The sequence below is a fragment of the Caenorhabditis briggsae genome (genome assembly GCF_000004555.2).
Source record: "Caenorhabditis briggsae complete genome, chrX, whole genome shotgun sequence".
In the NCBI taxonomy this organism is placed as follows: Eukaryota; Metazoa; Nematoda; class Chromadorea; order Rhabditida; family Rhabditidae; genus Caenorhabditis; species Caenorhabditis briggsae.
This window is the reverse complement of record NC_013491.2, coordinates 13119920-13146043: the sequence shown is the minus strand read 5'-3', so window position 1 is coordinate 13146043 and position 26124 is coordinate 13119920. Positions and strand designations below refer to the sequence as shown.

At 38.8% G+C, this 26124-nt stretch overlaps 7 protein-coding genes across 7 annotated transcripts in view; 3 read left to right on the top strand and 4 right to left on the bottom strand.

The window, feature by feature from the left end:
- Window positions 1–2333, top strand: part of CBG16734 — a gene marked incomplete at both ends in the record, with an annotated part of 3012 nt that extends 679 nt beyond the window's left edge. The window contains one exon of the mRNA XM_045239988.1: window positions 2143–2333. Within this exon, the coding sequence (XP_045096050.1) occupies window positions 2143–2333 (191 nt within the window). The remainder of the gene's footprint in view (window positions 1–2142) is intronic.
- A 2927-nt stretch (window positions 2334–5260) lies between these two features.
- Window positions 5261–6998, bottom strand: Cbr-pcyt-1 (the record flags this gene model as incomplete). Its single annotated transcript, XM_002645025.1, has 5 exons — window positions 5261–5464; window positions 5978–6115; window positions 6162–6535; window positions 6584–6700; window positions 6782–6998. The coding sequence occupies 5 exons, from the start codon at window positions 6996–6998 to the stop codon at window positions 5261–5263; spliced, it is 1050 nt and encodes a 349-aa protein (XP_002645071.1).
- Window positions 6999–10839: 3841 nt separating this feature from the next.
- Cbr-unc-98 lies at window positions 10840–14131 on the top strand (the record flags this gene model as incomplete). The annotated part of the gene is made up of 7 exons (XM_002645024.1): window positions 10840–10863; window positions 10907–10984; window positions 11086–11190; window positions 11363–11431; window positions 12554–12688; window positions 12732–12914; window positions 13799–14131. The coding sequence occupies 7 exons, from the start codon at window positions 10840–10842 to the stop codon at window positions 14129–14131; spliced, it is 927 nt and encodes a 308-aa protein (XP_002645070.1).
- A 997-nt stretch (window positions 14132–15128) lies between these two features.
- CBG16731 lies at window positions 15129–16495 on the top strand (the record flags this gene model as incomplete). The annotated part of the gene is made up of 6 exons (XM_002645023.1): window positions 15129–15239; window positions 15287–15430; window positions 15523–15587; window positions 15652–15766; window positions 15822–16340; window positions 16385–16495. 6 exons carry the CDS (start codon window positions 15129–15131, stop codon window positions 16493–16495), a joined length of 1065 nt encoding a protein of 354 aa, XP_002645069.1.
- Window positions 16496–16761: 266 nt separating this feature from the next.
- Window positions 16762–20035, bottom strand: Cbr-vps-52 (the record flags this gene model as incomplete). Its single annotated transcript, XM_002645022.1, has 12 exons — window positions 16762–16908; window positions 16953–17071; window positions 17118–17508; window positions 17573–17854; window positions 17899–18024; window positions 18072–18278; window positions 18356–18439; window positions 18488–18637; window positions 19241–19471; window positions 19518–19613; window positions 19708–19826; window positions 19879–20035. The coding sequence occupies 12 exons, from the start codon at window positions 20033–20035 to the stop codon at window positions 16762–16764; spliced, it is 2109 nt and encodes a 702-aa protein (XP_002645068.1).
- A 968-nt stretch (window positions 20036–21003) lies between these two features.
- Cbr-sto-1 lies at window positions 21004–22646 on the bottom strand (the record flags this gene model as incomplete). The annotated part of the gene is made up of 7 exons (XM_002645021.1): window positions 21004–21187; window positions 21313–21431; window positions 21503–21766; window positions 21812–21886; window positions 21934–22107; window positions 22141–22226; window positions 22523–22646. 7 exons carry the CDS (start codon window positions 22644–22646, stop codon window positions 21004–21006), a joined length of 1026 nt encoding a protein of 341 aa, XP_002645067.1.
- A 1045-nt stretch (window positions 22647–23691) lies between these two features.
- CBG16728 lies at window positions 23692–25372 on the bottom strand (the record flags this gene model as incomplete). Its single annotated transcript, XM_045239987.1, has 5 exons — window positions 23692–23813; window positions 23896–24046; window positions 24882–24998; window positions 25047–25127; window positions 25268–25372. 5 exons carry the CDS (start codon window positions 25370–25372, stop codon window positions 23692–23694), a joined length of 576 nt encoding a protein of 191 aa, XP_045096049.1.
- Window positions 25373–26124: the final 752 nt, after the last annotated feature.

Sequence of the window (26124 nt, the reverse complement as noted above, 5' to 3'; positions counted from 1 at the left end):
AAGAAAAAAACGAAACAGAAAAAGAAGAAACAGACCTATCGGAAAGAAGCAAGAAGTTGAATGATTGAGATTGTGTGGTGTAGGGGTGACAACGTTTGCGGTCGATGACAACCGTCACTGGATGAAATAAGGAACTGTGGTAGGCACTGAAAATAACCGCCGGTCCGCCTTCCGAAACCGTCTTGAATATAGCTCCTTCAACCGGGAGTGGGCGACACCTTCCAAACTCCGCCTACTTGTCTTCTTTCTTCACCTCCTTCCGTCCCTCAAACGACTCGTGATTACCGAGGAGAACGTTAAGGGAGGGAGGAACGGAAAAAAGTTAGGTGAAAGTAGAAGCAGAGTGGGTGAGAATTAGAATACAAAGAAAACGGTTTCAAAGCACACGTCATTCAACAGAACAGCTGAGTGGGTGGGGCAATCTGGCTCCCGGTAATTGGGTTCTCGCCTACCCGCGGTTACCGGATCATGTGGGCGGTGGCCCTAATTAATTAACGGCCCCTTTTTTCAACCAAAAAGTAATCAAATTTCAAAAAAATCATTGTTTTTTTTTCTGAGGTAAGGTATCACTTCCGTTTTTGAGGTTTTAGGTTTGATCAGAAGGGACAAAGAACACTTTTTTGAATCATCTAGACCTCTGAAATGGGCAGTAAGGAAGTAACTTAGGAAAAGTTCAAGAAACATCGTTCGTCTGAAAATTTCAGAATCCTGAAAGCGGCCACCACAATAAGCTTGACAATTTCTGCTAGACTGAACACGGTCAAGAAGAATTGGAAGAATAGGTTGGGGCGGTTTTCGAAAGCGATTATTTTGAAGAAAAATTGAAAGTTGTAAAATATATTTATATAACAAAAAAAAGAAGCAAAACAAGCATGAAAAAAGATTGAAGAACGCAACAAATTGAGTGTGCAAAATACAGTTCGGATCATCAAACAAATCATCATTAAGTTCTGTCTAACCTCTTCACGCTCGTTCTTACTCTCATTTGATCCGTTTTTTTTTGGTCACTTTTTTTCAGGCCAGTCATTTCATTTTGTAGTTTGAATTTCATAATTGTCGTCGGAACGGTCATAGTAAAGTTGACACTAATAGCATCTCCCTCACTTTTGTTTGATGGATTTCTGACATTTGATTTCAGAAGGAAGGACACGTCTTCGGTCATCTGAGTGGTAGGGGTACCTGACCCAAAACTTACATTTTTTGGGTGCGCCTTTCGAAGATGATACTAGCCGCCATTGTGATGATTGATACCGCGGTGCCAACTAATAGTTACGATTGTTGATCATTCCAAACATCAATTGATATAAAATAATTTTTACTCTGTGTTTTAGAAGCGAGGGTGAACCGAAAATCTTTGATCTGAGAACAAAGTCCCAATTTGCGATGCAGGTTCGAATTAAGCCACTTATAGCCAAATCGAAATCAGAAAGTTTGACCAGAAAGACCATCAGTTCACAATTATGCTAATCAGGAGTTTCTTTTCGTTTGCTTCCAAACTTAAACACGAAGTGAAGGATGAAATGTCTCGAGTATGTACTTCAATTTGTCTTAATTAGGTGATTTGACATGATGGAAAACGGGGGGTAACATCCTCCAGCGTAGATCACTTAACCACTTTTTATCACTCTCGGGCCGATTGTCAAGTTCAAAACCATTTGATTGATCACCTTGTCGGGGAGCATTTCTGTCAACTCAACTTATCAGACGCCGTTTTTAATTTGGTAATTCTTTATTTCTTTTGAAAACAACACAACAACCGGACAGGAAATGTTTTGTAATACATGGCTGGCAGACAGACGCCGCTTTCGTATCTCGATATTTTTGGTTACTATTCTTAGCCGATGCGCCCTCTGAACGCCTACGTAACCATGGAAAGCGAGATTTTTCCGCCTGCCCGGTAGCATCATCACATGTTCCTTTCATTCCGTTGTCTATTTCTGAGAACCCGTGCAAATACGAGAAACAAGAAAAGAGTGGATTGTTTTGGCCCTCCGGTTTTGGCCATTCGTCATCAAAACTGCTTCAAAAAAGTACACATCGGAAGTGGACAGGGGGGTCGTGGTCGCATCATTCAGTTTTCCTCCAGAATCGAAACGAACGAATGCGCCGCATCATTACAAATTCATAATAGACACGTGTCAGTTACCGGAATGACAAGTTTTTTGTTGTGTTTGTTGTATTCCTATTCGGACAAGGTACCCTTCATACCTACAACTGTCCATTGTATATACTGTAAGGCAAAGGATGCAACAAAAGAGGCATCACCAAAAATTGCATCGGAAACAGCCGGAATCCGCTTATTGCCGGTGTGCGGATTGAACCAGACCGTCTAGAAAAAGGGGTTAACAGTAACAATTATTCCTTGCTTAATTCCTAGTTTTCTTCCATTTATTTTTTCATTTCGAAATGTCTGTCCATGTAACACCTGGACGGATTAAAGATGGTCAAGGAAATCTGAGAATTTGTTGTACACTTTTAGTAACAAGAGGGAGCAAACTAAACATTTGATCATTTGGTTTTTTATAAAATTAGGGTTTTCAGCGAAAAAAAGATCATCGAAATCATTATATTTGTTGTTTTTCTTCAAATTTGGAACTTGTGATGTTTGTATTTATTCTGAACCCGTTCAGCGATCAAGTGATCTTTGCAATGAAAAAAGAACAAACCAATTTTTAAGTTCAGAACTGTTCGTGGGTCCTAATTCTGATTCGAGTGCTTCGAAGCGTTGCTAAACCGAATCTCTTGACACTTTTTGTGTCAAACATCATTTTCTCCACCCGTTCCAACAATAGTGTAGTTTTGTGCTTAGCTATAAATTTCCAAAAAAAGTCAGATTCCAATACTTTGTACTATTCAACCCATGATTCCATGTTTCGTTTCGACACTTGATGCCGTTAAACTTAACGCCCTGAATGAGATGAAGGATAGCGAGACACACCACGCGATACGCGTATTCAAATCAGCTCGCATTCCGATTAGTGCGTTGGCGTTTCTCCTACCGTTAGATGAGATTCTTCTGAAGAACACAACGATATGCTGTTTGAGGATCCTAGCACATTACTCATTAAGAACGTGGGTGGTGGCTGAAGAGGAATTTCAAATATCCTTCAACTCGACCGTCAGGAAGAACAGGAAAACATTCTTCAGTTTAATTTATATCCACTTTGGATATTAGTCACCTATCTACCACTCACCACCTACGCTCTCCGGGACAATGCGTATTTTATCTACTGGCGGACCTTGTACAAAACTTTGTCGCACTTCCTTTTTTACGGCGATGTTCTACGGTGCCTTAAACGCTAAAAAACCAAATAAAAATTTCAAAAGTTCATTCAGACCCACTATATCAATCGCGTGAAGTGCAAAACACTTAAGTTGTCAGGAAAGGTTTTATGTACAAGTTCTGTGCTGTGGTATTTTCCTTGTCGTTGTCTTGCTGATCTATCTGGACTATGGCCAAGAATGGAAGGGTTTTTCTAAAAACGACCAGTGCGTGGATTAGAAAATTGCAGAGAGTAATTTTCTTGTTCTTAAAATTGCACTATGAGAGTAGTGAAATATGTAAAGAGGGCATAGTGTACAACACAAGGAACACTGTAGGTTAGAATTTTAAATTCAAAAATTGTTATGAAATAATCTACAACACATACAAAAAATAGTAATGAATATTGTGAATAAAAAAAAATAAATTTTAATAGAAGCTTATTCTTACCATGTTTTTTGAACTCAATTATCTCGGTTGCCATGAAAGATATCCATTATTTGTAAACTGGTGAAATATTGCTAATATTATGATGAATATTTTATCTTTTATCACATATTTGATATCTTTCGAAAGAACGGAGATAATTGAGTCCCCAGTTTACGTATAGTATGGGCTTTCAAGCATTTTTGGTAGTTCGCTTCGGAGTTTAGAAAATGTATTCCATAATATTCAAATTGCTCTGAAAAAAGGAAAATAAAAAAAATTATTTTTTAATTTTTAATTGATAACTTCTTTGCTGAGTTCGATTCTGATGAGACAAAAAAGTCAGAATTACGAGAAAAAGAATATCTGTATCTTGTATGTTAAAAATCAATTTCAGTTTAACGAAAACTGAGAGGTTGTTGCAATAATTTTTTTAGGAGTTTCATTGTGTAATGTTGAACTCACTTCATCTGAAACATTATATTTTGTGCAGGTTGGAGACTATAATTTTACGTGATAGGCGTTCTGAAAACTTGTATAAAATCAAAATTCGCAACCTAACCTGAACACCATATAAACTTATATTTTGATGTAAACTTCAAGATAGATTACGAATAATCTATCTTATCATTTCTAAAAATTTTAAAACCAGTTCCAGTACAGTTATATCAGTTTCATTAGCAAAGACCGCGGTTTTCAAAAGCGATGTTCTCAACTTCTAGAAAATTTCTAGAATCTGAAAAAGAGAGGTTTTTGATCATTTACGAAATTTTCAAATTTCCAAGTTTGTACTTTGTATTTTGAACCCTTTTCTAACAAAGCAAATAATTTCATGGAACATCATCATCTTCCATTATTGTTTCCATCTTTCAGTCTTTTTCTCTTTTTCCTACTTATTCGTTCTTTTCCTTCTTCAATATCAATTTTGTTTGTCCACAATTCCGACACATACCAAGTGACATTTAAAAAGTTGTGGAACCAGTTGAAGACGATGCTTCATCTCGACCACCCGTGAATGACGACCGTCCGACCGGGAGACGGCTAATATTACACTGGACTACTACTACCAGTTGAATGCAAACATTATGCAAAGTTCAAATACGGATACATTCATTCTTCTCGTTCCTGTTCCCTCTACCGGTTTGTCTTTGTTTTCTGTATTGTGTTGAAAGCTTAATTTTAATAGAACAAATGCAATAAGGGGGAAGAAGGGACCACTTGTAACGTTACAAAGAATTATTTACTGAAAAAAAGTTTTGGGGAGAATGGCAATGAACATTTTGGTGAAGAAGAAAAAATATTGCTGCAAATGAGTTGAACTCTGTCAATAGAGCTCCTCTGCAAAAGAGACAACAACTTTGAAAAATCCTTTGTCATGAATCGTATGTACAGTTATGAGAGACTAAAGCCTTAGTTTTTCTTAGAAATGCTGATGAATTTCTAGAGAATGGAATACGTCAAAAAAGAGAAAAAAAAGAAGAAAATTTCAAAGAGAAATAAGAAAGTGACTGAGTTATACCAGGAGATTTGATTTTTTGTTGAATACGTGTCTAGTAAAATGAGGTCTCTGATTTAGTGCTTCAATGAGGTGGTTGGCTTTTCTGAAGTCTTGACGTCTTCGACAGTTGTCTCTTCTTCTTCCTCAGCATCAATGTACTCGTCGAGATCTTCCTCTTCTTCCTCATCCTGAGTTTCGGATTGTTTTTCGAGTCTGTCTGGAGATCCTTCACGAGATGGAGACCGAGAAAGAATTTCCTTCAGTCTTCCGCCAAAGGCCTGGAATTGATAAAAATTATTTTCTTGATAATCATTATAGAAATGAATATAAAAAGTACCAGTCAATAAGATTCTCTCATTTTCATGAGTTTGGAACCCGGCTGTCAAGTCTCCGGTCACTTAGAAAACTTTGGAAGGTGTAAAAAGATCTAGATTGAAAATTTCGCATTCACTGATATTTTTGAAAATTCTTAGCTTTTATGCAATTCGCCGATTTCTGAAAGACACTTGTTTTTCTCGGTTTCCCTACAAAACCAGGTCGAAGAGGAGTGTCTTTCAGAAATCAGCAAAAAGGCGATATGTACTAGAAATTTCGGAAACATTTTGTGAAAGCAAAGTTTTTAACCTAGGTATGCTTTACAACGTCCATAATTTTCGAATTGATGGGGCTTGTGACCGTCGAGCACCAGATTCCTGAAATGGTCAACATGGTCAGAAATGGACCGGAAAATACGTTTTTGTATTTCTTATTGACCCGTACTGTAGCTCTAGATAATTGTAAAGCCCACTTACATTAAGTCCTCCATCTCTGTGGAAGGTACCAACGAAATCACGAATGAGATCATCTGACTTGCTTTTCCATGTTGACAACAACTCGATTCCCTTGCTCTTCAAAGAATCGACCTTGTTCTGGATCTGGTACTTGCTGGCCTACAAAATTAAGTATCAAAACTTTCCTCTACCATATCCAACTTACAGCCAAGAATCCAACGTTGAGATCCTTTGCAGAGTATCCTCTCTGCAAGTTACGACGGACGTATTTGTCGTAATCACGGATGATTCTGCAAACAACGTCACTGGTGGAAACTCCTTGAGTTCTCTCGGTTTCAAGGAACATTCCTTCATTGCGGAATTTCTCATAAAGATCCTCCTCTCCTGGAGCCACGTATGGAATAGCGTCGTGAGCGATGAAGTCGACTTTCATCTCTTTCAAGAACTCCACGGTACAGAACCATGGTGATGCTCTGTACACTTCATCTACGTATCGACAGTGGCGCACTCCATCGTATCGTTCGGTTTCCGATGTTACAGTTCTTCCTTTGTATCTGTGAGTGTCATAGTCACTACAAACTGAAAGTAAAAAATTATTGAAGAATAATTGACGGTGTTTAGACAAACCGCCGACAATCAAGTACACATTTGGAAACATTTTCTTGACTTGACGTAGCTGATTGGCATGTCCATGATGGAATAGATCGTATATACCGTCTGCATAGATTCGAACAGGTCTTCCAGCTAGAAACAGAACGAAATCATGAAACGAAATCTCGAAACTTCGAAAAACAAAACTCGCAGACAAAATGCTCAAATGCTCACCTTCGCCTGCTTTCGCAATTTCTAGTGTGATCTTCTTGGAGTAATCAACCGCCTCTCTGATTCGAATGGCCTCTTCCTCATCTGAGAATGGAGCTGGCTCATCTGATGCCAACGATCTCTGCACGAATTCCACCTTCTCTGGAGCCGGAGTTGGCTTTTTGACTTCAACTTCCTCTGTTGGTTCGGGGCTCTCCATTGTCCGCTTTCTTTGTGGCATGGTCTGTCTGAACGATCAACTGTTAAATAGAGACTTTTTGCACCTCGAGGAATTTAATTTTGAATTCAATAAAAATGCAAAAAGTGATGGATCGAATTCCTAGAATTCAAAACAGTTATGTAGTCTAGAAAGTAAGTGGGCAGCAGCAGTAGACACGTTTTTTCTTGTTAAAACACACGGGAAAAAAGCGAAGTACGTGTGTTCTACTTATCACAAAAGGCGTGGAGAAAAATGATAAGCACGTCGCAACACTGCTTCAAGGGCAAAAGTCTCCCGTCGGTTATCGTGTGATTCAGAGAAATCGCACCATTCCGTCCGCATTTTTTCTTTGCACTTCTAACTTTATGTGTTGAAATTGAAAAGAGAAAGTTAGGGCTCAGCCTGAACAAAGAGTGTGCTTTTAAGCAACGTGGTCTACAGTGTTTTGACATTTTTGCCGCCATGTAATTTGGAATTCTCAAAAAAAACGAGATGAGTTTGAAGGGGAAGATGAGAAGACGTGAGAATGCAAAAATAGAAAAAAAAGAGAAGAAAAAGGAAAGTTGAGCTCTAGGAAAGTCGAGGAAGTAAAAAAAGAAGGAAAAATAAGGAATGGCAAGAAGACGAAGCAACGAATTGCAACACGGAAAAAAAGAACAGCTTGCTGTGCTTCTTTTCTCAGTGGAAAAGAACAAATTCGGTTATCTGTTCACCATAAAAACATGTAAAAAGCTTCAGAAACAGGGACTGTTGCCAACTTTGTATGGAAAAATAGATAAAAAGACGAAGAAAAGATGTTTTCAATGCGAAAAAGTTTTTTTTTCTTTGAGTAAACATCTATTGCTTATTATTTGCCGAAAAGAATGAGTTGGTTTTTGAGATTTAGAACTTTTCCTATTGTTGTTTTTGATTTTTCGTGTTCTGGAATAAAAAGTTCAAAGAATTTATAAGGTTTCATAGAACTATTTTTGTGAAAATAATTTTTTATAAATTTCAAAATAATTGAGTCAGAGTGTCAACATGAAAAAAAAGAAAACGATTCGGGCTCTACATTTCGAAAGAGCCAAATGGCAGCCAAAAAATAGATGGACGCAAACGAAAAATTGGTGACGGACCCAGAAACGAAGATGATCGAAGCTCTCTCTCTCTCTCGCTCTCTTCCTTTTTCAGAGCGTTTTCTAAGGAAGACAAAGGGACACGTCATCAGGCGGAGAAAAGAAACAATAACATCTCGATAGCAAAAGAGAGAGAGAGAGGAAAAGAGAAAGCGAGATAGACACAAAAAACAAAGAGAGGTGAAGGGGTACAATCGGGACGGGTGTGGAACGCAACACAGCATTCGGACATCTGGGCAAATGAGCCCCAGGTTACGTTACTGGTTGTGTTTGTTTGTGTGTGGCAAGAAGAGTGGCAGAGAAATGACGTGGTGTGCACAAAAATGAAGGAGATCGCAGAGAGAAGGGAAGGTCGCTCTGTATGGATGAAGGAAAGAAGATTTATATGCGAGATTAGGCGGGAAGAGACAGAAGGCGTTTTTAGAGTGTGATGAACCCTCTCTTGCTTATGGGATGAGTCGTATTGCTTATTGGGTGTTTTGGGTTGCCGTTTTCTCACACTTAAAGATCTTAAAGTGTTTTATAGAACAAAAAAATTTCGAAATTCTGGGGATTCTTATCTCTGAAATTTTAAAAGGATTCGGAACTGATATAAAATAGAAATCTCTCAAATTCTTGAATTCATTTGAACTCCATTGAAACTGATGAACCTAATGTCTTGGTCTATATGACCTCAACATTTGTGAGTTTCCACTAAAAACCAGCATAGATGCCAGGTGCACAGTTGTCGAGATAGATTGAATCATTAGTTTGATGGGTCGAACCTGCGGACAGTCACGTATTCTTTATGTAGTTTAAAATTATTATATTCCGAAAAACCGAGAAACGTGTCTCTAGTTTCCGAAGTTTCTGGTGACCTATTAATTGTCTTTTGTTCTCTTATCTTTTTCGCCACACTTCCAATTTTTCTCGAATGACAGAAGATAGTAGGTTCGAAAACAACTGATAGGATACAACTCAAAGAATCACTATACAAAAAGATCAACTAAGTGCTTGGAAGAGAAAAACAGAAAAAGAGCGGAAGAGCAAGAGTCATCAACTATAAGAACGTTCGTGTGGTCGCCGCAAATTTGTTGTTTATTAGTTGGGGAAGAGAAGAGAAAGATAAATGAGAAGAGTGGGTATGAAAATTGAGACTCTGGACTCTGGAAATACTCTGATTTTGTGTTGGACAGCGAGAATGGCACGTTGCCAATCATAAACTGAATCGAAAAGGAATTTTAGGGTAGACAAGGGAGTAGGTATCTTTTTAGATCATCTCTACAGTCATTAATCATTTCAAGAGAATGTACTGATTTACGATAAGATAATGAGTAATAACAGAAAGATTGATGAACAATAATATTGTTATCGCTGTTATAAAAAATGGAATAACAACAATACAAAACACAATTTGTCATCTTAAAGTTTTTTTTCGATTTTTTCTTAGCAAGAAGTTACTGAGGAAGGTGAGGTGAATAAATATTCAACTGAAAATTTTGGTTTTGAATCGGATTTTGGGGGTTATCGTCAGATGTGTTACAGTAATCTTTGTGATCTTCACACAGGAAACGTTTCATCATGTTTACGGTTTTGAATCCTTGGCACTGTTTAAGTTGAGTTTAAGAGTTTAAGTTTAAGTTTAAGTTTGAGTTTAAAAACACACTTCGAGCTTAAGAGAGCTTCGACGAAGCACTTCGAGTTTAAGAACACGGTCGGAAGTTCGTTGGAATAACTGATATGTTTAGCACTATTCTTGTCCGGCGGCGATGAATCTTGAGGCCGGAAATTTATTCAAAAGCGCATCGTTGGTCTCGAAGTGGAAACATTTATGGTTTTTACAAATAGGTTCGTGCGCCTTTTGACTATTTTGTTACTTTTTAAAACATTCAGCTGATTATTCTTAAGAATCTGAAGAAAATAAAGGAAAAACGTTGAGATTTGAAGCAACTAGGCAAAAATAAAACGATTCCGATATACTCTATCTCATGAATCTATTGAAAGCTTTTGCTGTTTTAGTTTGGGGGACGACGATGCACTTCCAAAAAAGTTATTGATCACAAGGTTCATCGCCTCGGGACTAGAATAATACAAGTTCAGATTTCCAGACAAACTGTGGAAATTTAAATGTGAAGGAGTTAATCTCTACAAACTCAGAGAACTCGCTCCCCGTGTCATTTTCCATTTTTAGGCGGGATGTAATTTTGGTTTCATGTTCCTACCCCCCTTCAACACGTCTTACATTTGGTGTCGCTTCCGATGCCGCCTTTTTTCATTTCCTGCCAGCTTTACTCTTCTAAATCAATCACATATGGTTAACGTACTCAACGAGAGCGTAGAATGTGTACATGTCAAGAGCGAGCATCTGTGCCATTCATTTTCGAAACATGATTCCTCTTTGAAGTTGTGTCGAGCCACAGCACTGCTAGACGCTTTTTTGCTGACGAGCTCCCAACACGATCCGAAGGTCTATCTGTGTCTTGCTTCTTTTTTCAATGGATGAGATAGCCGGAGAGTTCAGACAAGCGAGTGTCCCGCAAAACATCCCACCGGGAAGAGGAAGAAAGAAAAAGCGGGACTATCGGCAGAATAGCCTTTCGGATCAGGAGGTGACAGAGCTGATTTCTCGCATTTTTCCAATCGCGACGAGTCTCTCGAGTTTACACTGCGTGTTGAGCACCACGGCTAGCCACACCCGAGGCATTCTACCCCCTGACAACTCTTTCACCCCCATTCCGACGACAAACTGCTGATAGTTAAACCGAACAATGGGTGACGATCTTTTCAAGGAGGTAAAACCAAAAGTTTGAAGCTATATAAGGTTCTTTATTTTAGGCCAGAAAGGAGAGAGATGACTTTGAGGAGTTGATGAATGCCTGTGATCTGGCAAAGATGTCCGTCAAGAACAATGAAGTGAGTTGTAGATAAACGGCGCGAGAGAGATAACAGGAAAACCGGAGAGCCTCACTCGCGGGGGTGGTTCGATTGCGAAATGATTGAAAAATACCTTGCAGATGGTTCACGGTCTTGAAACTTTCGGCGTCAATCATGGAGAATCGTCGAGTGAAAACAAGCCAACCGAAATTATGAAAGTCGTGGCACCAACTGTGGAGGCCTATGTGAGTATACAACAAAAGATAATTGTGGATATGATACTGTGAACAAAAACTTAGCATAAAGCCAAGAATTTGAACATTTGATCAAAGAAATAGTCTCTTGAAGGTGAAGCACACAAAAAAAATGAAAAATATCGGATGTAAAATAAATAGAAAAAGAAATCACTGATTACAGGTTGGCAGTTCAAGCTCTACAACAGTCACAAAACCAAGCGGAGGAGCGGTGGATGGAATTGACCAAAAGGTTTGTGGAAAATAAGCTTTTGTGTTTCTTTTGGCTTGCCGAGTGTGAAAATGCTTAGAAATATACAGTTTCCATAGTGAGAATTGCTACAAGTAAGCACTTGTAATAAAACGCCACCCAAACCGTCAACTTTAAGCTCATTTATCTTATTTCGCGTTAAATGATATTAAGAAATGGTCAACTAATAGAATGTTCCTGATATTATGATGATCATTTTGTTAGTTGACCAGTTTTTGATATCTTTCACAAGAAATGAGATATATGAGCTCCACGTTAACAATTTGGTTAGCGTTCTATAAGAGTGCTTACGGTGCGTGAATTTTTTGAAAATAGTTTTGGAAATTTTTCCGTAACCTATATAGGAATAAATAGTTAGTTAATAACTCTAGTTAGTGATTTTACAGTAATTTATTTTATGATTTTTACACCATATTCTAAGAAGTTAGCTCATAATGAATGAGATTTTTCGACTAAATCTGAGAAACCACAATATCCATATTTTTTACTTCAGTAGATCCTTTATTTTACTAAAACCAAACTATTAATCTACGACCCATAATTTTATTCTGAATTTAGCCTGTGGTCGAAGTAACTATGTCCTGTTCGCTTGTCGGAAGAGAGAGCTCTGCAGGATGCTAAAAAACACACATTCAGTTCCAATGAATTTCTGTTGTCTGTCGTTTTTTAATTGTCTTACACTAACTAGATTCCAACTCTGCCGCTTCCACCGCTTCTTTTTTTTCTTTTTATTCCTATTTTATGTTGTTCTAATTTTCCTTCTTTCTTCTTCGCCCTTCCCAAGCTAATCATTCTCATGGGTATTTTTGACTTACTCTCGTTCGTGAATAAAAGTCTTGCTGTTGTTGTTGTTGTTGTTGTTGATGATGAGTTCTTGACTTTTGCCAATCCATTTGATCTTTTGAATTAGTGAAGTGAGCATCTTAGCTTGGCATAAGCCGAAAGAATAAAGAAAAATGGAAAAGTGAATGCCCGTAGAAATGGGAAATGGGAAGGAAGGAAAGGAAAAGGGAAAAAAAGCGGAGAATGAAAAATGAAGACGGGCAAAATAAGGAGAAGGCGTTATAAGTAGCTAGTTCAGACGATCAGTGGTAATTTTTGCAGGAAGTACGTCAGGACGGAACAAGTGTGCAGAAGGATGACAACGGTTTCATCTTCTACAAATGCCGCTTCTGTGGACTCACGTTCAACTTCATGAACACTCTCCGCGCACACGAAAGAATACATGACGTCTCCCAGGTGACTATTCTTCTTCAGAACTAATGTGACATCAAGTTTTCAGCCATATGTTTGTGGAAAGTGTGGAGAATCGTATGAATTCGCATGCCAACTAGAATACCATGCTGCTCAACACTCAGAAATCGACGGATTCAAATGTGATTGTGGAAGGACATTCTTCTCCTACACAGAAATGCTCTATCACAAGCACACAGATGATCCTATTGAATTAATAGGTGCCCCAGAAGTGAGTATACAAAACAATTCATATTCTGAAAAATGATTCAGGTTTCCGTAGATCTGCTAATTTTCGAAAAATATATTCCTTCAAACACTTGTCATTTCCCGAATAATGAAATTTTTTGTTTCCGAGATTTTTTCATAGACCACTGGAAATGTCTCTTGTGTTTCATTTATTTTGCTTTATTCAAAGTTCACAAGGGAAAATAGCTCTAGAAGAAAAAAACATTGAGTACATGAAATGCGATATCACTTGCAAATGCACTTACTCTCTAGATAACAACTGCTCAGACTATAGAATTTCGGTGGGGGTTAATAGAAAAAAGTTGATGATATTTTGTGTTGTTCGGAATGTCGTCATACGGTGAAATAGATCTAGTATTTCGTAATACTGATAGGATGAAAGGTCGGAATGATTTTTCAAAGAACATTTGTGGAGGTGTTAGCATACCATGAAACCTGTAATAAAAGTGTCCCTAACGTTTTACTTTGACCCAATTTATCTCTATGCCTGTTCATGCTATAAAAAGTTGTCAACAGATGAATTGTTTCTCATGATGTCACAATTATTTTTTCATGTGTCATATTTATATATCTCTTGCAGACGCCAAGATAATTGACCTTAAACTAGACAATGCGGGAGCTCTTTTATGACAATGTGGGGGTCCTTTTACGTTTTACGGTATATGATCCATAATAATCAAAAATTCAACCTGGGCTCAAAACTTGAAACAGCCTCAGAAAAATATTTTTTAGTCGGATAGATTGAGTACTTATCACAAGCTAATCTAATGTTTGAAGTTAAGGAGGTATTTTCAAAAATCAGCTACCTAGCATTTTACTTGATTCAAACTGACTGGAGATAATTTGTTCCAACTACAAACTTTTCAGACAACTACTGTCCTGGTGAACAAAAAGAAGATCATCCCAGTGACCGAACAAGATCTCCCACAACCAGCGTTTGTCACAGAAGGCTATGAACCAAAGCATCCACTCCGAGTGTACAGCGACGTCCGTTCCAAGCCATACATCTGCGAATACTGCTCCAAGAGCTACTCGGACAGTCGAGGATTGGCCTATCACATGTACAGTCATCGTGGAGAGAAGCAATTCAATCCACGTGCGTCTCGGTATATGATGGGAAGAGAAGGTGTCGGATACACTGACTCCAGAAGCTACTACCTGTTTCCAAGAACCAGTGGATATGTGTCGCCGAGATTCTGAGAGCTTTATAATAAAAATTTTAAATTCTCACCAGTATTTAATCGTATCCAGATCTTGTAAAATATTATTTCAACATCGGCTAGCTTTAAAAATATATTTCTTTCTCTCTTTTTTCTCTTTCAAACTGTATATTGAATATTCTTTCAGTTGTCTTTTTTATCGTTTTATCTTTGTCTCAATTTTTTTCCCGTTTCATTATTATCATCCCAAAAAATTCTTTTATTTCTACTGTTTTCCCACACTTCTTGAAAGGCAATTTGATATAAAAACGGTCAGAACAGCAGAAAATCGTTTTGTGTCCAACAAACTTCAACAGAAAGTCAACACAAACTACAGTTGGCTACAGAACACATAATTGAGGTCACTTTTATGTTTCGATGGCGGAGTGACGGAAAGTATAAATACCTGCAGAGGTTTTTAGAAGATGATTTATTGAGTTTGAAAGGAAGATTAGATCACTGGGTTTTCATCAGTCTTCTGGGCCGTAGTTGGCTTTTCTGAGCCATCGGTCACAATGGCAATTTTTTTTGTGTTTAGTTACAATCTACAACCGATTGATGATAGGACAAAATGATAAGATGTTGATAACATCGGTCGCTACTCTCATCAGCTCAGTCGTTCTTTCTTCTTTTTTCCTAATTTCTCTTTTTTCCTTTTCCTTGCATCATTTGTGTTTCATCATATATTTTTCCATTTTCCGACCTATAAGTATATAAGAATTCAAAACCAAACGTTTATATTCTCTTATTTTCATCCCTCGTTTAGAATACATACCGACTATTCCACGTTGTATGCGATGTCCACCTCCTCCCTCCATCAGGCGCGCTGGCCTCGAGTGTGCGGATTCCTAGGCCGCTAGGCCGTGTACTCCTCGTGGAAAAGAGAAAATAATTTTTTTTCTTCTAATTGCAGCGTTTTTCAACTCGTGTCTCGTTATTTTCACTAATTTTTGGCTATAAAATATCGAAAACCTCACTAACTGTCTATTTTTTACAGAATGACGGCGGAAAACAATTCCAATATGTTCAATTTTTTGCTTTTGGGGTTTGTAACCGCAATTGCCTTCTATTCGGGTACACAATTCAACAAAGCTGGTGAAGAAGTAGAGGTAATCGTTTGAAATTTCCAGTAGAATGTGGAAAAATTGATTTACAGCACATCAGTCACGCCAGTTTGTATTCAGTGAAGAAGTTTGACGATGGAGCGAAGGAATACTCGATTGTGTTGATTACTGACTTGGACCATGAGAGTAAAGATGGAAAGAAGTGGAGAAGTTTGGTTTCGCGAGGATTCTTGAAAGTAAATTGTCGGCTTACAAGATCTTATTCACTCGAAAACTCGAATTAATCGGAATTGTGACTTGAAATACCTCAAAAAATGGCATTTTTCAGGTTTCATCGGACCAGAAGCACGCCGAAATTCACTTCGACAAAGATTCTGAGTACTTCGTAGACACGTGAGTATCACAATTCTTTTCCAAGTTTATCATCTGACCGGAAAACCAAGTGAACGTTTTTCAGTAACATCGCTGCCGGTGGCCGCGCTATGGAGTTGTCTGACCTTGCCGTCTTCAATGGTAAACTGTACTCCATCGACGACAGAACGGGTCTAATTTATCAAATTAGCGACAAGAAGGTGAGTGATGATCGAGGCAATCACATGTTATCATTCAATCTTCTGTCATTTTCAGGCTATGCCATGGGTTCTCTTGAACGATGGACCTGGAAATGTTATCAAGGGAATTAAAGGAGAATGGATGACAGTGAAGGATACTGAGCTCATTGTTGGAGGATTGGGAAAAGAATGGACCACTACCGACGGAGAATATGTCAACGATCATCCAATGTGGGTCAAGCACGTGTCGGCTCACGGAGCAGTCCACCACGAGAATTGGAAGGACGTCTTCATCCGTGTCCGTAGAGCCGCCGGAATCGAATATCCAGGATACATGATCCATGAGGCTGTCCAATGGTCTCCAATTCACAGAAAATGGTTCTTCCTCCCAAGAAGAATGTCAACTGAGAAGTACTCGGAGGCAGAAGACGAGAATCGTGGAACGAATGTGTTGATTGTCGGAAACGAGGAGCTCACTGACTTCCAAGTGATTAGAATCGGATCCGATGAGCACAAATCTAGAGGATTCTCTGCTTTCCAATTTGTGCCAAACACCCATCACCAACTTATTGCAGCAATCAAATCTGAAGAAAAGGTAACTATTTCCAATCGGCGACTGTAATATTATCGATTTTTCAGGAAAAACCAGTTGCCAGCTACGCTTGCGTCTTCGATATCCACGGAAACGTCATCCTCGACGACTTCCTACTTCACGGGCCATACAAATACGAAGGAATCGCATTTGCTTAATCATTTTCTAGCCGTTTGATTTATGTGATATTGTTCAATTTTTCTACTTTTCACTTCAGGTTGATTATACGTTCTCTGTGATATAAATATAAATATATTTTTCAATCGTTTAAATGACAAATTTTCAAATCTAAAATAAAGCTGACCACGCGGGATGATAGGGGAAATATATAGAAACATACAGACACAACCATTATGAGGTAAGAAAAGCAAAAATGACTAAAAATACAATAAATTACAACATCTACACGGTTTTCAATAGAAATTTAGTATGCCGGCTTGCAGCGTTTGATTTCAAGCATCACTTGGTGCACATTGACCATCTGAGCGCAAACTGGATTCTTGGCAAAGACATCGTGAGCAAGAAGTTTAGTGAGACGATTCATGTATTGAACCAGTTTGGAGAAAATTGTCTGAAAAGAAGAGTTGGCGGCGTGTTATCGACTTTAACGGGTACCTGGAGAATGTTTGCACCGAGACTGAAGTTTGTGAAGAGTTGAATGCATTCGGAATTGATACTGTCCACTGCTGGCTTCCATTTCGCGTTAAAATTGGCGATCACTGTTCCGATTTTGTCTGAAAAACCGCGAAACTTAGAAGTTTTACATGAAAATTGCCTTACCATTGTAGCGAACAAGCAATTGAGTGTGTCCTTGAGCTTGAAGAGATTCACATTCATTTACAAACTTGATCAAATATCCAACATGAGGATCCAAAACTTCTTCCACAAAATCGTCGATACTTTTCTGTTCCAACTCGTGCACAATCGCATAGATCTTACTATTCTTGCTCTCCTCGTCATCAATCGTCGACAGAATCAAGTCAAAATTGTTAATCAAAAACACATGCTTATTCTTCTGAGTCTGCTGCATCGCCGACATTCTTGTCAGAAGCTGCTCAATCGAGTCCTCGCTACTCTCCAAAACAGCTTCCATCTTGTCACCAATCTCCTTCCCACTGGTGTGTGCAATTGTGAGATGGGCACTAGTCAACTCGGCATATCGTCGAACAATCTGTAAGCTTATTGATCGGTTTTCCTCATTTTGAATATGGGAAGAAACACAATCAACAACTTACATAGTGAGGTCTAGTGTCCAAAGATCCACTATGCATCAGTTTCTTCACATCGACCGCTTTGACACTGTCGTAGTGTTGGGCCATGACAAAGTTGAGACGAGTCCAGAGGAAACTAGCGACGGTATTCCAGTATTCGGTGGCTTCTGGGACTTCTCGCTCAGCAAGCACGTTGACAAACTTGTCGCACAGACAAATGCACAAATGGAGACTTATAGCATCAAAACTCAACGCAATCTGCTCCTCACAACTTTTGAGCACAACTGACATTGCTCGAGCAATAGCCTAAATACTGAAAATGTGAAGAAGAGTTTACAAACTCTAATCACCTTATTATGAAGCTCAACAGCTTCTTTATTGTTGACAAGGAAAAAATCCGTAATGAACAGAAATTCGTGGCTGTAATGATCGACAAATGCCAACTGCAGAGATCGGAAGAGTGATTCGAATTGATACTGAAAAAAAAACAATAAGCAATTATAATTTAAAAGAGCAAAATAACCGATATATGATTCTGTGTAGCTGCGTGTGGTACAATTAGTGCTCCGAAGAACTCATCCGACAGAACCGTGTGACGTTGGCCGATGGAGAACACAGTGGCTTTATTCCGTACAACATGTTGTTTAGATGAGAAAAGCGAGCCAAGGCCAGCTGGCTTCGCCGATTCAATATTGCCGAGTGTGTCGTCTTTGGTGGCGACGTCTTTCATCTGAAGTAATGAGATGAGAAGATGCGGAGAGGCTCAGAGAGTGAGCAAGAGGAAATGGGAGCTCATTTTTCACTAACCGAGAGCTTAAAGAGGCGAGCCGCGTAGGCCTTGAAATATGTGAAAAACATCTTGCTCACAGTGTCAATATACTCGTCTTGAATCTGAAAAATAAGAGGAATTAGGCTAATAAGTATCAAATAGAGGCTCACTTCTTTAGCGGATATCAAGTCATGATGAAGAAGGAATTCGTAAAAGAAGTGACACTTCAGAAGCTGATTTTGAAATACTTGATAGTTGGAGAGTGGCTTGCGGAATTGAAACATTTTCTGGAGCAGCCATTCCCGCACTTTGATGATAGCCTGAAAAAAATGAAAATTGAAGAGGGAGAGAAGAAGATTTCAGCGAAGTTCTTGAGAATAAGCAATTAGGCTTAGTAGTGTGAGAATATTCAGAATTCGTGAGACGTGCGTGAGAGAAATATCTAGTTTGAAAATAAGAATTTTGCGGTGGTGGTACATCAAAAATTATTAGATATCGTTGGCGGGGTGTGGAAGCTTCCAATAATGAGTCTTTTTGTTACCGAACTTGATCAGTATGATTTCGAGCATAATACAGGTCAAAACTTGAGTGAGATTCCGAAATATACAGCAAAAATGAATTCTAACTCAACCATTATTTTCAAAGAATTTAAAACTTTTTCAAAGCTACTGAGACGTCATAATCACCTCAAAATCCTGTGAAAAGAGTAAAGCTCTATCCCTATCCTTAGGGACTAGATTCTGTTAGCAAGTTTAAATTTACCTATTTTCGATCAAAGCGGAACAAAATGGAATCCATCTGTTTCTAATAGTCTTCTGTTCAAAAACAAATGAAAAGCTCGTTAGTTGAAAACATTGCGTCTACATCGCCGAGTCTTCTGCTCATTTTCACACCACCGCCAATCCAATTCACTTCTGACCTACCTTCAACTTTAATCCCTCCAAAATCGGCATAGTATCATTGATAGCGACGGCATCTCCATTTCCTCTCTGTACAATCAGTGTGATCTTGTGGTGCAACTCGTGAAGCGCTTCCAAGAATCCTCGATCATTCGCATCTGTATCGTTGATTGCCTTCATCATTTTTTGCGACACTGCAATGTCATCAACAAACTGACTCAACTCCACACGGACTTTTTGGCGATTTTCAAGCTCCTGAATGATACAAATTTTGTTTTCTCTTCGATTTTTCGTTCGTTACCTGATGAATGTGATGAGATTGGAGTTGCAAGTTCTTCATATCCTGTCCAATTGAACCGAGACTGTCTTGAAAACTGTATAATGTTGCTTGAAGGCGCTGTAAAAGAAATTCAGAATGTTTTTCTTGGAATTGTGTGGCGTACGCAGCCTCGTGGCCTTTTTACTATATTTTTTATCAGTTTCCTTCTCACCTCGAAGACGTTGTCACAAAGAACGAGCTGATGATGTAGCTGAGCTAGTGACTCCGAGTTGTCGAGACATTGCTGGACGGCATAACGATGCGCCTCGGACAGTCGTGTGCTCACATCGTCTTAATTCATCGATTTTTCAAAACATTTATCAGTTAAAAATGTAATACTCACCTTTAGATTCAGTAAGTCCATCTCCCGATGCAATTGCTTTCTTTACCAAGTTCGGATCTGCTTTGCGCAGCTGAGATAAACAAAATTCCAGCGACGCAATTGTAAAACTCCGGTCGTTCCCGTCCGCTTTTTGAAATGCTACACGTTTTCTAGGCATTCTCGTGCTGGAAAAAATTATTTGAGGTAATATTTAAAAGAAAATAGTGGGAAACGCGATAAATTCCGTAGAAAACATTAATAAACAAATGTCGACACGTTTACGCAACGACACTCCGCTTTCACACCCCGCGCTCTGTTTAGCAGGGAAACCGACTAGTATAGTTGTGTGGGGGTGCGCGCGCATCGTCTTAATCGGAGTGAAGGAACATACACAGGCACACAATTGCCTTCTTTCGGATCATCTCGATTTAACGCGTGAGTTTTTTCGGAACAAAAAGCTTTATTTATGAAAAATATAGAGAAAAATATACAAAAATAGTAAGGGAATGAATGATTTTAACACGGAAAAGAGACACAAATATGCAATTAATTGATATATGTCCGAATATGCATTGATGTTTAATTTGTTAGGATCTTGAAAAAACAATAGAGACATGGTCGGAGAGAAGAAAAAAAATTTAAAAATTTTAGAGAAGAGGATTACAGCCGCATCTCAAACAAGAAGAAATAGTGCGATCATTTTTCAGAGGTTAGTCTGAAAGATTTGCTGTATTGGCTGGATTGGAAAGTTAGAATCATCAGAAAAAAAAAAGAAAAAAATACAATAGAAAAAAAGCAAACATCTTCAGAAGAGAAGATTTGCATATGACGTTTGGCGTAGAACGGTCTGGAGCTGTAGAGTAATATAAGAAAAAGGGAAAAAGTGCAACCACCTCCTAATGAGAAGGCTTGCTTATGACATATTAGGCGCGTGGCAATGTTTCTGTGAATTTGCATTCACAAAAATAAAAGCATGAAATATTACAATTGAAAAAGAAGAGGGCAAGTGATAAGCGGTAAGGAATGAATTATGAAAACAATAATTTAGGTTAAATGAAGTCCGGACGACGAAATGGTTAGGCAGTTCCGAGTTGGTTTGTGGTGTTCTTCTTGACGAAACTGATGCTCTTTTTCCGTCCGGTTGAATTAGAATCGGCTTCCTCCGGATGAGGCGGTGGCTGGAATTGTATCCTGGCGTTGGATATTTTGAAGAGCGGCTTGTACCATCTCTTGAACTGGGAAATTCGCACCGCTCGTGGCTCCTCCTGTCTTGATTCCGGCGAACATTTCCATTGGGAATGGGAAGATGATGGTGCTGGTCTTCTCGGAGCTGAAACAGAATAGAACATTAGTATGTTTTACTTGCTTAATAAAGCTTAAAATAAAATAATGAGTTAATAAAGGCCGGTCGACATGGTCTTAAATAGGACACTTAATTGGTCCCATCATAATTACCTGATTGCGTTTAGGGTATGAAGATAGCGCAGCTGCATGGCTCCCTCGCACTTTGAAATGACCGTAGCGGCTTCCGCAAGAGCGGCAGATGCTCTCAGTTCTCCCTCGGCAGCGATAATCTGCAATTAATTGTTGTGGACCATTAAACACGTAATATCTGCAAGCAAATTGGTCAATTATATCGGCTTACCTTTGCTCCTGCGTCACGGCTGGCCTCAGCCTCGGCAGCCATCGCGCGTTGCATTTGAGATGGAAGACGGACATCACGAAGCTCGACACGCTCAACCTTGATTCCCCATGGCTCAGTAGCCTCGTCAAGGCCGATTTTCATATCGGCCGAGATTTTCTCACGGTCGGATAGAATTTCAGACAGGGTGTGGGATCCGAGAATTGTACGAAGTGTAGTTTGAGCTAGAAGCTTAGTGGATTCAGTCGCGTTCTCAACTCCAACGACCTAAAAACATTGCAATTTGGAAGTCAAATTCTTTTCCTGTCATACCGATGTAATTGGGTCAAAAACCTTGAAGTAGACAACTGCGTCAACAGATACGGTTACCGAATCTCGAGAGAGGATCTGAAGAGGGGGGATTGAGCATATGGGACTAGTATTGCGCAACTGACCTCTTGCGATGGAACGTTATACGAGACAACGCGGAGATCAATGTTGAGGAACTGGTCGATGCAAGGGATGATGAAGAAGATACCGGGTCCTTTAACGTCCGGAATGAGACGTCCAAGACGGAAAACAACGGCACGTTGGTACTCTTGGACGATCGGAAAAAAGGTCATGAGGTGCTATATTATCATGAAACATACTTTAATACTCACGCAAAGTGAGAAAGGGAAAGTGATGATGAGAAGAAACCAAGAAATTCCAATACACAATAATTCGACACATCCACGCTCTCTTGGCTCTGTAATTAGCTCGTTTTGTGAAACGAAGCATAATTTTGAACTTCTAACTAACACTATTTTTAGTCTATTTTCTCAGCTACTGGATTATGAAAGCGTTAAAAAATCAAATAACAAGCTCACCGCAATTATAGTGGAAGTGGTGCTCGCCTAAAGTATTTATTTTCAGTTCAAACTATATTCTACGAATGTCAAATTGTCAGAATTTCTCCAAAAACGTCATGTTAACTTACAATCACTCTAGCAACAAACTATCAACAACTTGTCAACTGCTAATCTTAGCTTTTTCAGCACGTACCTTGAGGTGCCACTTGGAAACGGGCTTCAACATCTCGTTGCTGTCCTCCTTGTGGTGCGAGCGGGGCACTTGCGGGTGGTTGGGCCATATCCTGCATCTCAACTGTTTCTGAGGGCTGCATCATATTGGGAGGACGGTACGGGGTCACAATCGCGTGATTTATAATGGTCAAAAACTGTACGGCCACGCCTACGCGAGCCGAAGAGAGGGGTCAACAGAAGAGAAGGAATGGAAGAAGTGGACGGAGGAAGACGAATGGCACGGAATGAGAAGAGAAGAGAAGAAGCGGTGGCAGGTGCGGATAGAGGTGGAGGAGAGTAAACTGGTGGAAAGGTAGACTGAGAGCTGATTATGGCTCTAACCTTTGAGCATAGAAAAGGGGTGGGAGATTGTTTTTCGGAGAACACAAAAACGCTTAATTAGAAGCTGGATTGAAAGAATTGGAAGAAGAAGGAAAGGCAGAAAGAGATTATAAGGGGAGCAGATAATGGTTTTGGATTCATCAATTCCCCGGGAGGACGGGGTTAATTAGAAATCGGAAATTTGAAAATAACGAGAAGAGGGTGAGAGAAAATGTGTTAGACCATATGTATGTTAATTTTATTATTATGCATAATACCAGCTGCTCTCTCCTAGCCAAAAATTAAATGTGAAAAATGCTCTTCTTGTGTCCCTATTTATAGACAAAACCGGTAAATGACAAAATATGAAAGTGATAATCAAGACGCACTAAAAACGAAAGTGACATAAGTTTTCGGCTCAATCAACGTCAGAGAGTACGTTCTTTTCTTGGTGTGAAATCAAAAAGTTAGCGAGGCGCAAAGCAGAAAAGTTGCTCATGCCAAACATCATTTGCGTCATTTTGGCTGAAATTAGTAGTAAAAGTAGTTGGTTATATTGTGAAATAGACTTAGTTGTTTGGTTTATTATTGCCAGGTTGGAATTTTTCGAAATCACATGAAATGCGTCATGGTACTATTTTTGAGAGGGGGATGCAATTTCAAAAGAGTTGAATGAAAAGAACAAAAACCAAAATGATGGTAGAAACTGAAAAATTGGCAATAGAAACAAAATAAAAACAGGAAGGAAGGAAAGTCATAAGATGTTTTATTTTATCGTTCAATATATTTTTCTCAATGTACACACACATAGCTATGTTTCCACTCTTCTTATAAACTTGTGAGTGCACGGAAGTACTGTGCCGTTCGGACCACAATGAACACAAACCAGCTGTGCAGAAAAACGAGACATGCGTAGCCGAGTGACCCAATTGCGGCGACAGTTATTATCGCTAAAATGCATATGAGTCACGAGAAGGTATTAGAGTTGAAGAAATAGACCAGCATACAGAAAAAAAAACTTTCTTTGCATACCTGTTTGTGGTGTTGTGTTTAGGACATCAGCGAAATGTTGAACCTTATCCGCAAGACCGATTTCAACTTGCTCGGCGGCATAGGAACTTGGGTCAATTACAGCAGACAGGTAGAAAAATGAGAGAAGGAGGCAAAAGGATACGGTAACAATCTGTAAAGGTAGCGGGGAATTAGAAAAAGGGAAATACGATAATTTTGTTTTAGCTCTTAAATTGAATGGTATTCTATTCATGAAAACGGGGAAAAACTCGAGGGAAATTGTATAGATTTCCATTTGGGTGAACTATGAAAAAAAATCACTGAACTTTTTGTTTACATAGTGGAAAAAAGAGGTGGGTTGCTTTTGTTTTCCCAGCGTACAATCGTGATAGCATAACAAGACCTTTTTTGATCTTTCGGACATGATTTGGCTATTAAAGAAAATAGAAAATTTTTTAAAAAGGGCACGTATAGGATATACAAAAGAATTATATCAAGTTTTCAAACCTACTGTTTCCTTCAGTAGAAACCCACCCAAGCTGCCAACTTTGAGCTGAATTTTTTCGATTCCTTTAAAAGATATTCAAAAACTGTCAACTGTAGAAATATTGGTGATATTATTATAGACACTTTATCAATTTACAAATGTTATCTTTCAAAGAAACCGAGATAATTGAGCTCAAAGTTCACTGTGTGGGGCCCTTCTATTACAGGTTTTTAAGTTGTGCTGTTTTAAAGCCGCCAATTTTGCTTGATTGAATTTGTTCAAAAACGTTGCCAATTACAAAACTACAACTCTCATTTAAAAAATTATTTCCTGAAATTTTCAGACGAATGGAAACATTTTGAACTAAGTTTTTTAAGGACTTTATTCCGGTATTATTTTTTGGATCAAGCAAAATTTGCTAGTATCTCAGAACTAAATTGGAATTTTGAGACTTCTAACGTCAATTTTGATAATTTTTGCAAAAGTTCAGTACTAACGATCCCCTACAAAAAAAACTTACACTCAAAACTGTAAAAGGCTGCAAAAACGCTGCATTTTGTCTCACAATCCCATAGAACAGACTGATGACTGCAATAGAATCGCTGACCAAAAACAACAATTGCCAATTCCACTCAACCTGAAAGTTTTAGATGAGTTATCACATTAATTTCTGTCTCCCACTCACTTCCTCCGACTTAATTGCTCTCATACATAAATTGGAAATGATGATGCAGGTGCACACCACCGCAACCGCATATGCTCCTTTCTTTAATTAAATGAGATTATATACGACCGTACATCCGTTGGGACTATTACGGGAATTGTTAGTGGGAGGAAAATTGTTTTGGAAATTGGACCCAATTAATTATTGTCTACATGTTTGAAAACAATGGGAAAATCAATTACCTTAATTTCGAGGCTTTTGCAGCAAAATCGGTATTCCGATGATGGATCATTCCGGCTCTCACATTTCTCAATGTTTCCTTCCACATCTTCTAGGGAAGAATCCATGAAATGATAGAAAATTCAAATGAGGGAAGAAAAGGAAACAGGAATTCAGTGGGTAGAAGAAAGAGTACAGTTGTCCCAAACACAAACAGCCGGTGAATAATTCCGCTATGCGGAACGACAGCTTTTCCGCTTCTTAAATCACCGCTTCCCGCGCTACATGGTTTTTGTGTGGTGTGTGTTTTGTATTGACTCAAGCGGAAATCGAGACTTTGAGATTAGAAATGTTACTGTTAAGAAATCAGGAGTTAGTGGTTAAATGAACAGTGGTCCTGTTAATCAAATCCAAATACGGTTTTAGTGAGTGTTGAAGTAAAACTTACACTACAAAGTTTGATATTTGATTTTGAATTCGAAGAAATATTTCAAAAAATGACGAAAATTCAATGAACACATTTAGAATTCGCATATCATTACTAATAACATTCACCAAATTCCGTATGTAAGGATGTATGTCGCGTGACGATTCACCCATTCAAAGTTAACCGATTGAGCTGAAACCTGGACAGGCGAACCGGAAATTTTTATTAGTTCTGGCCCGACCCTTTCTATTTTCGAAATTTCGATTTTGAAATCTTCTGGAGACGTTCCTTTGTTTCACCACAGTAAAGCGTGGTGGGCAGAGGGTGCGAGAGAGGAGGGAGAGGGGGAGTTGGTGAGGAAAACCAACACACACGTTTACGCCATGTTTTTCACCTTTGCTGTGTTGACCCGTGGTGTAGTGGCTAATGCACTACGTTTTTGTCCTCGCTACG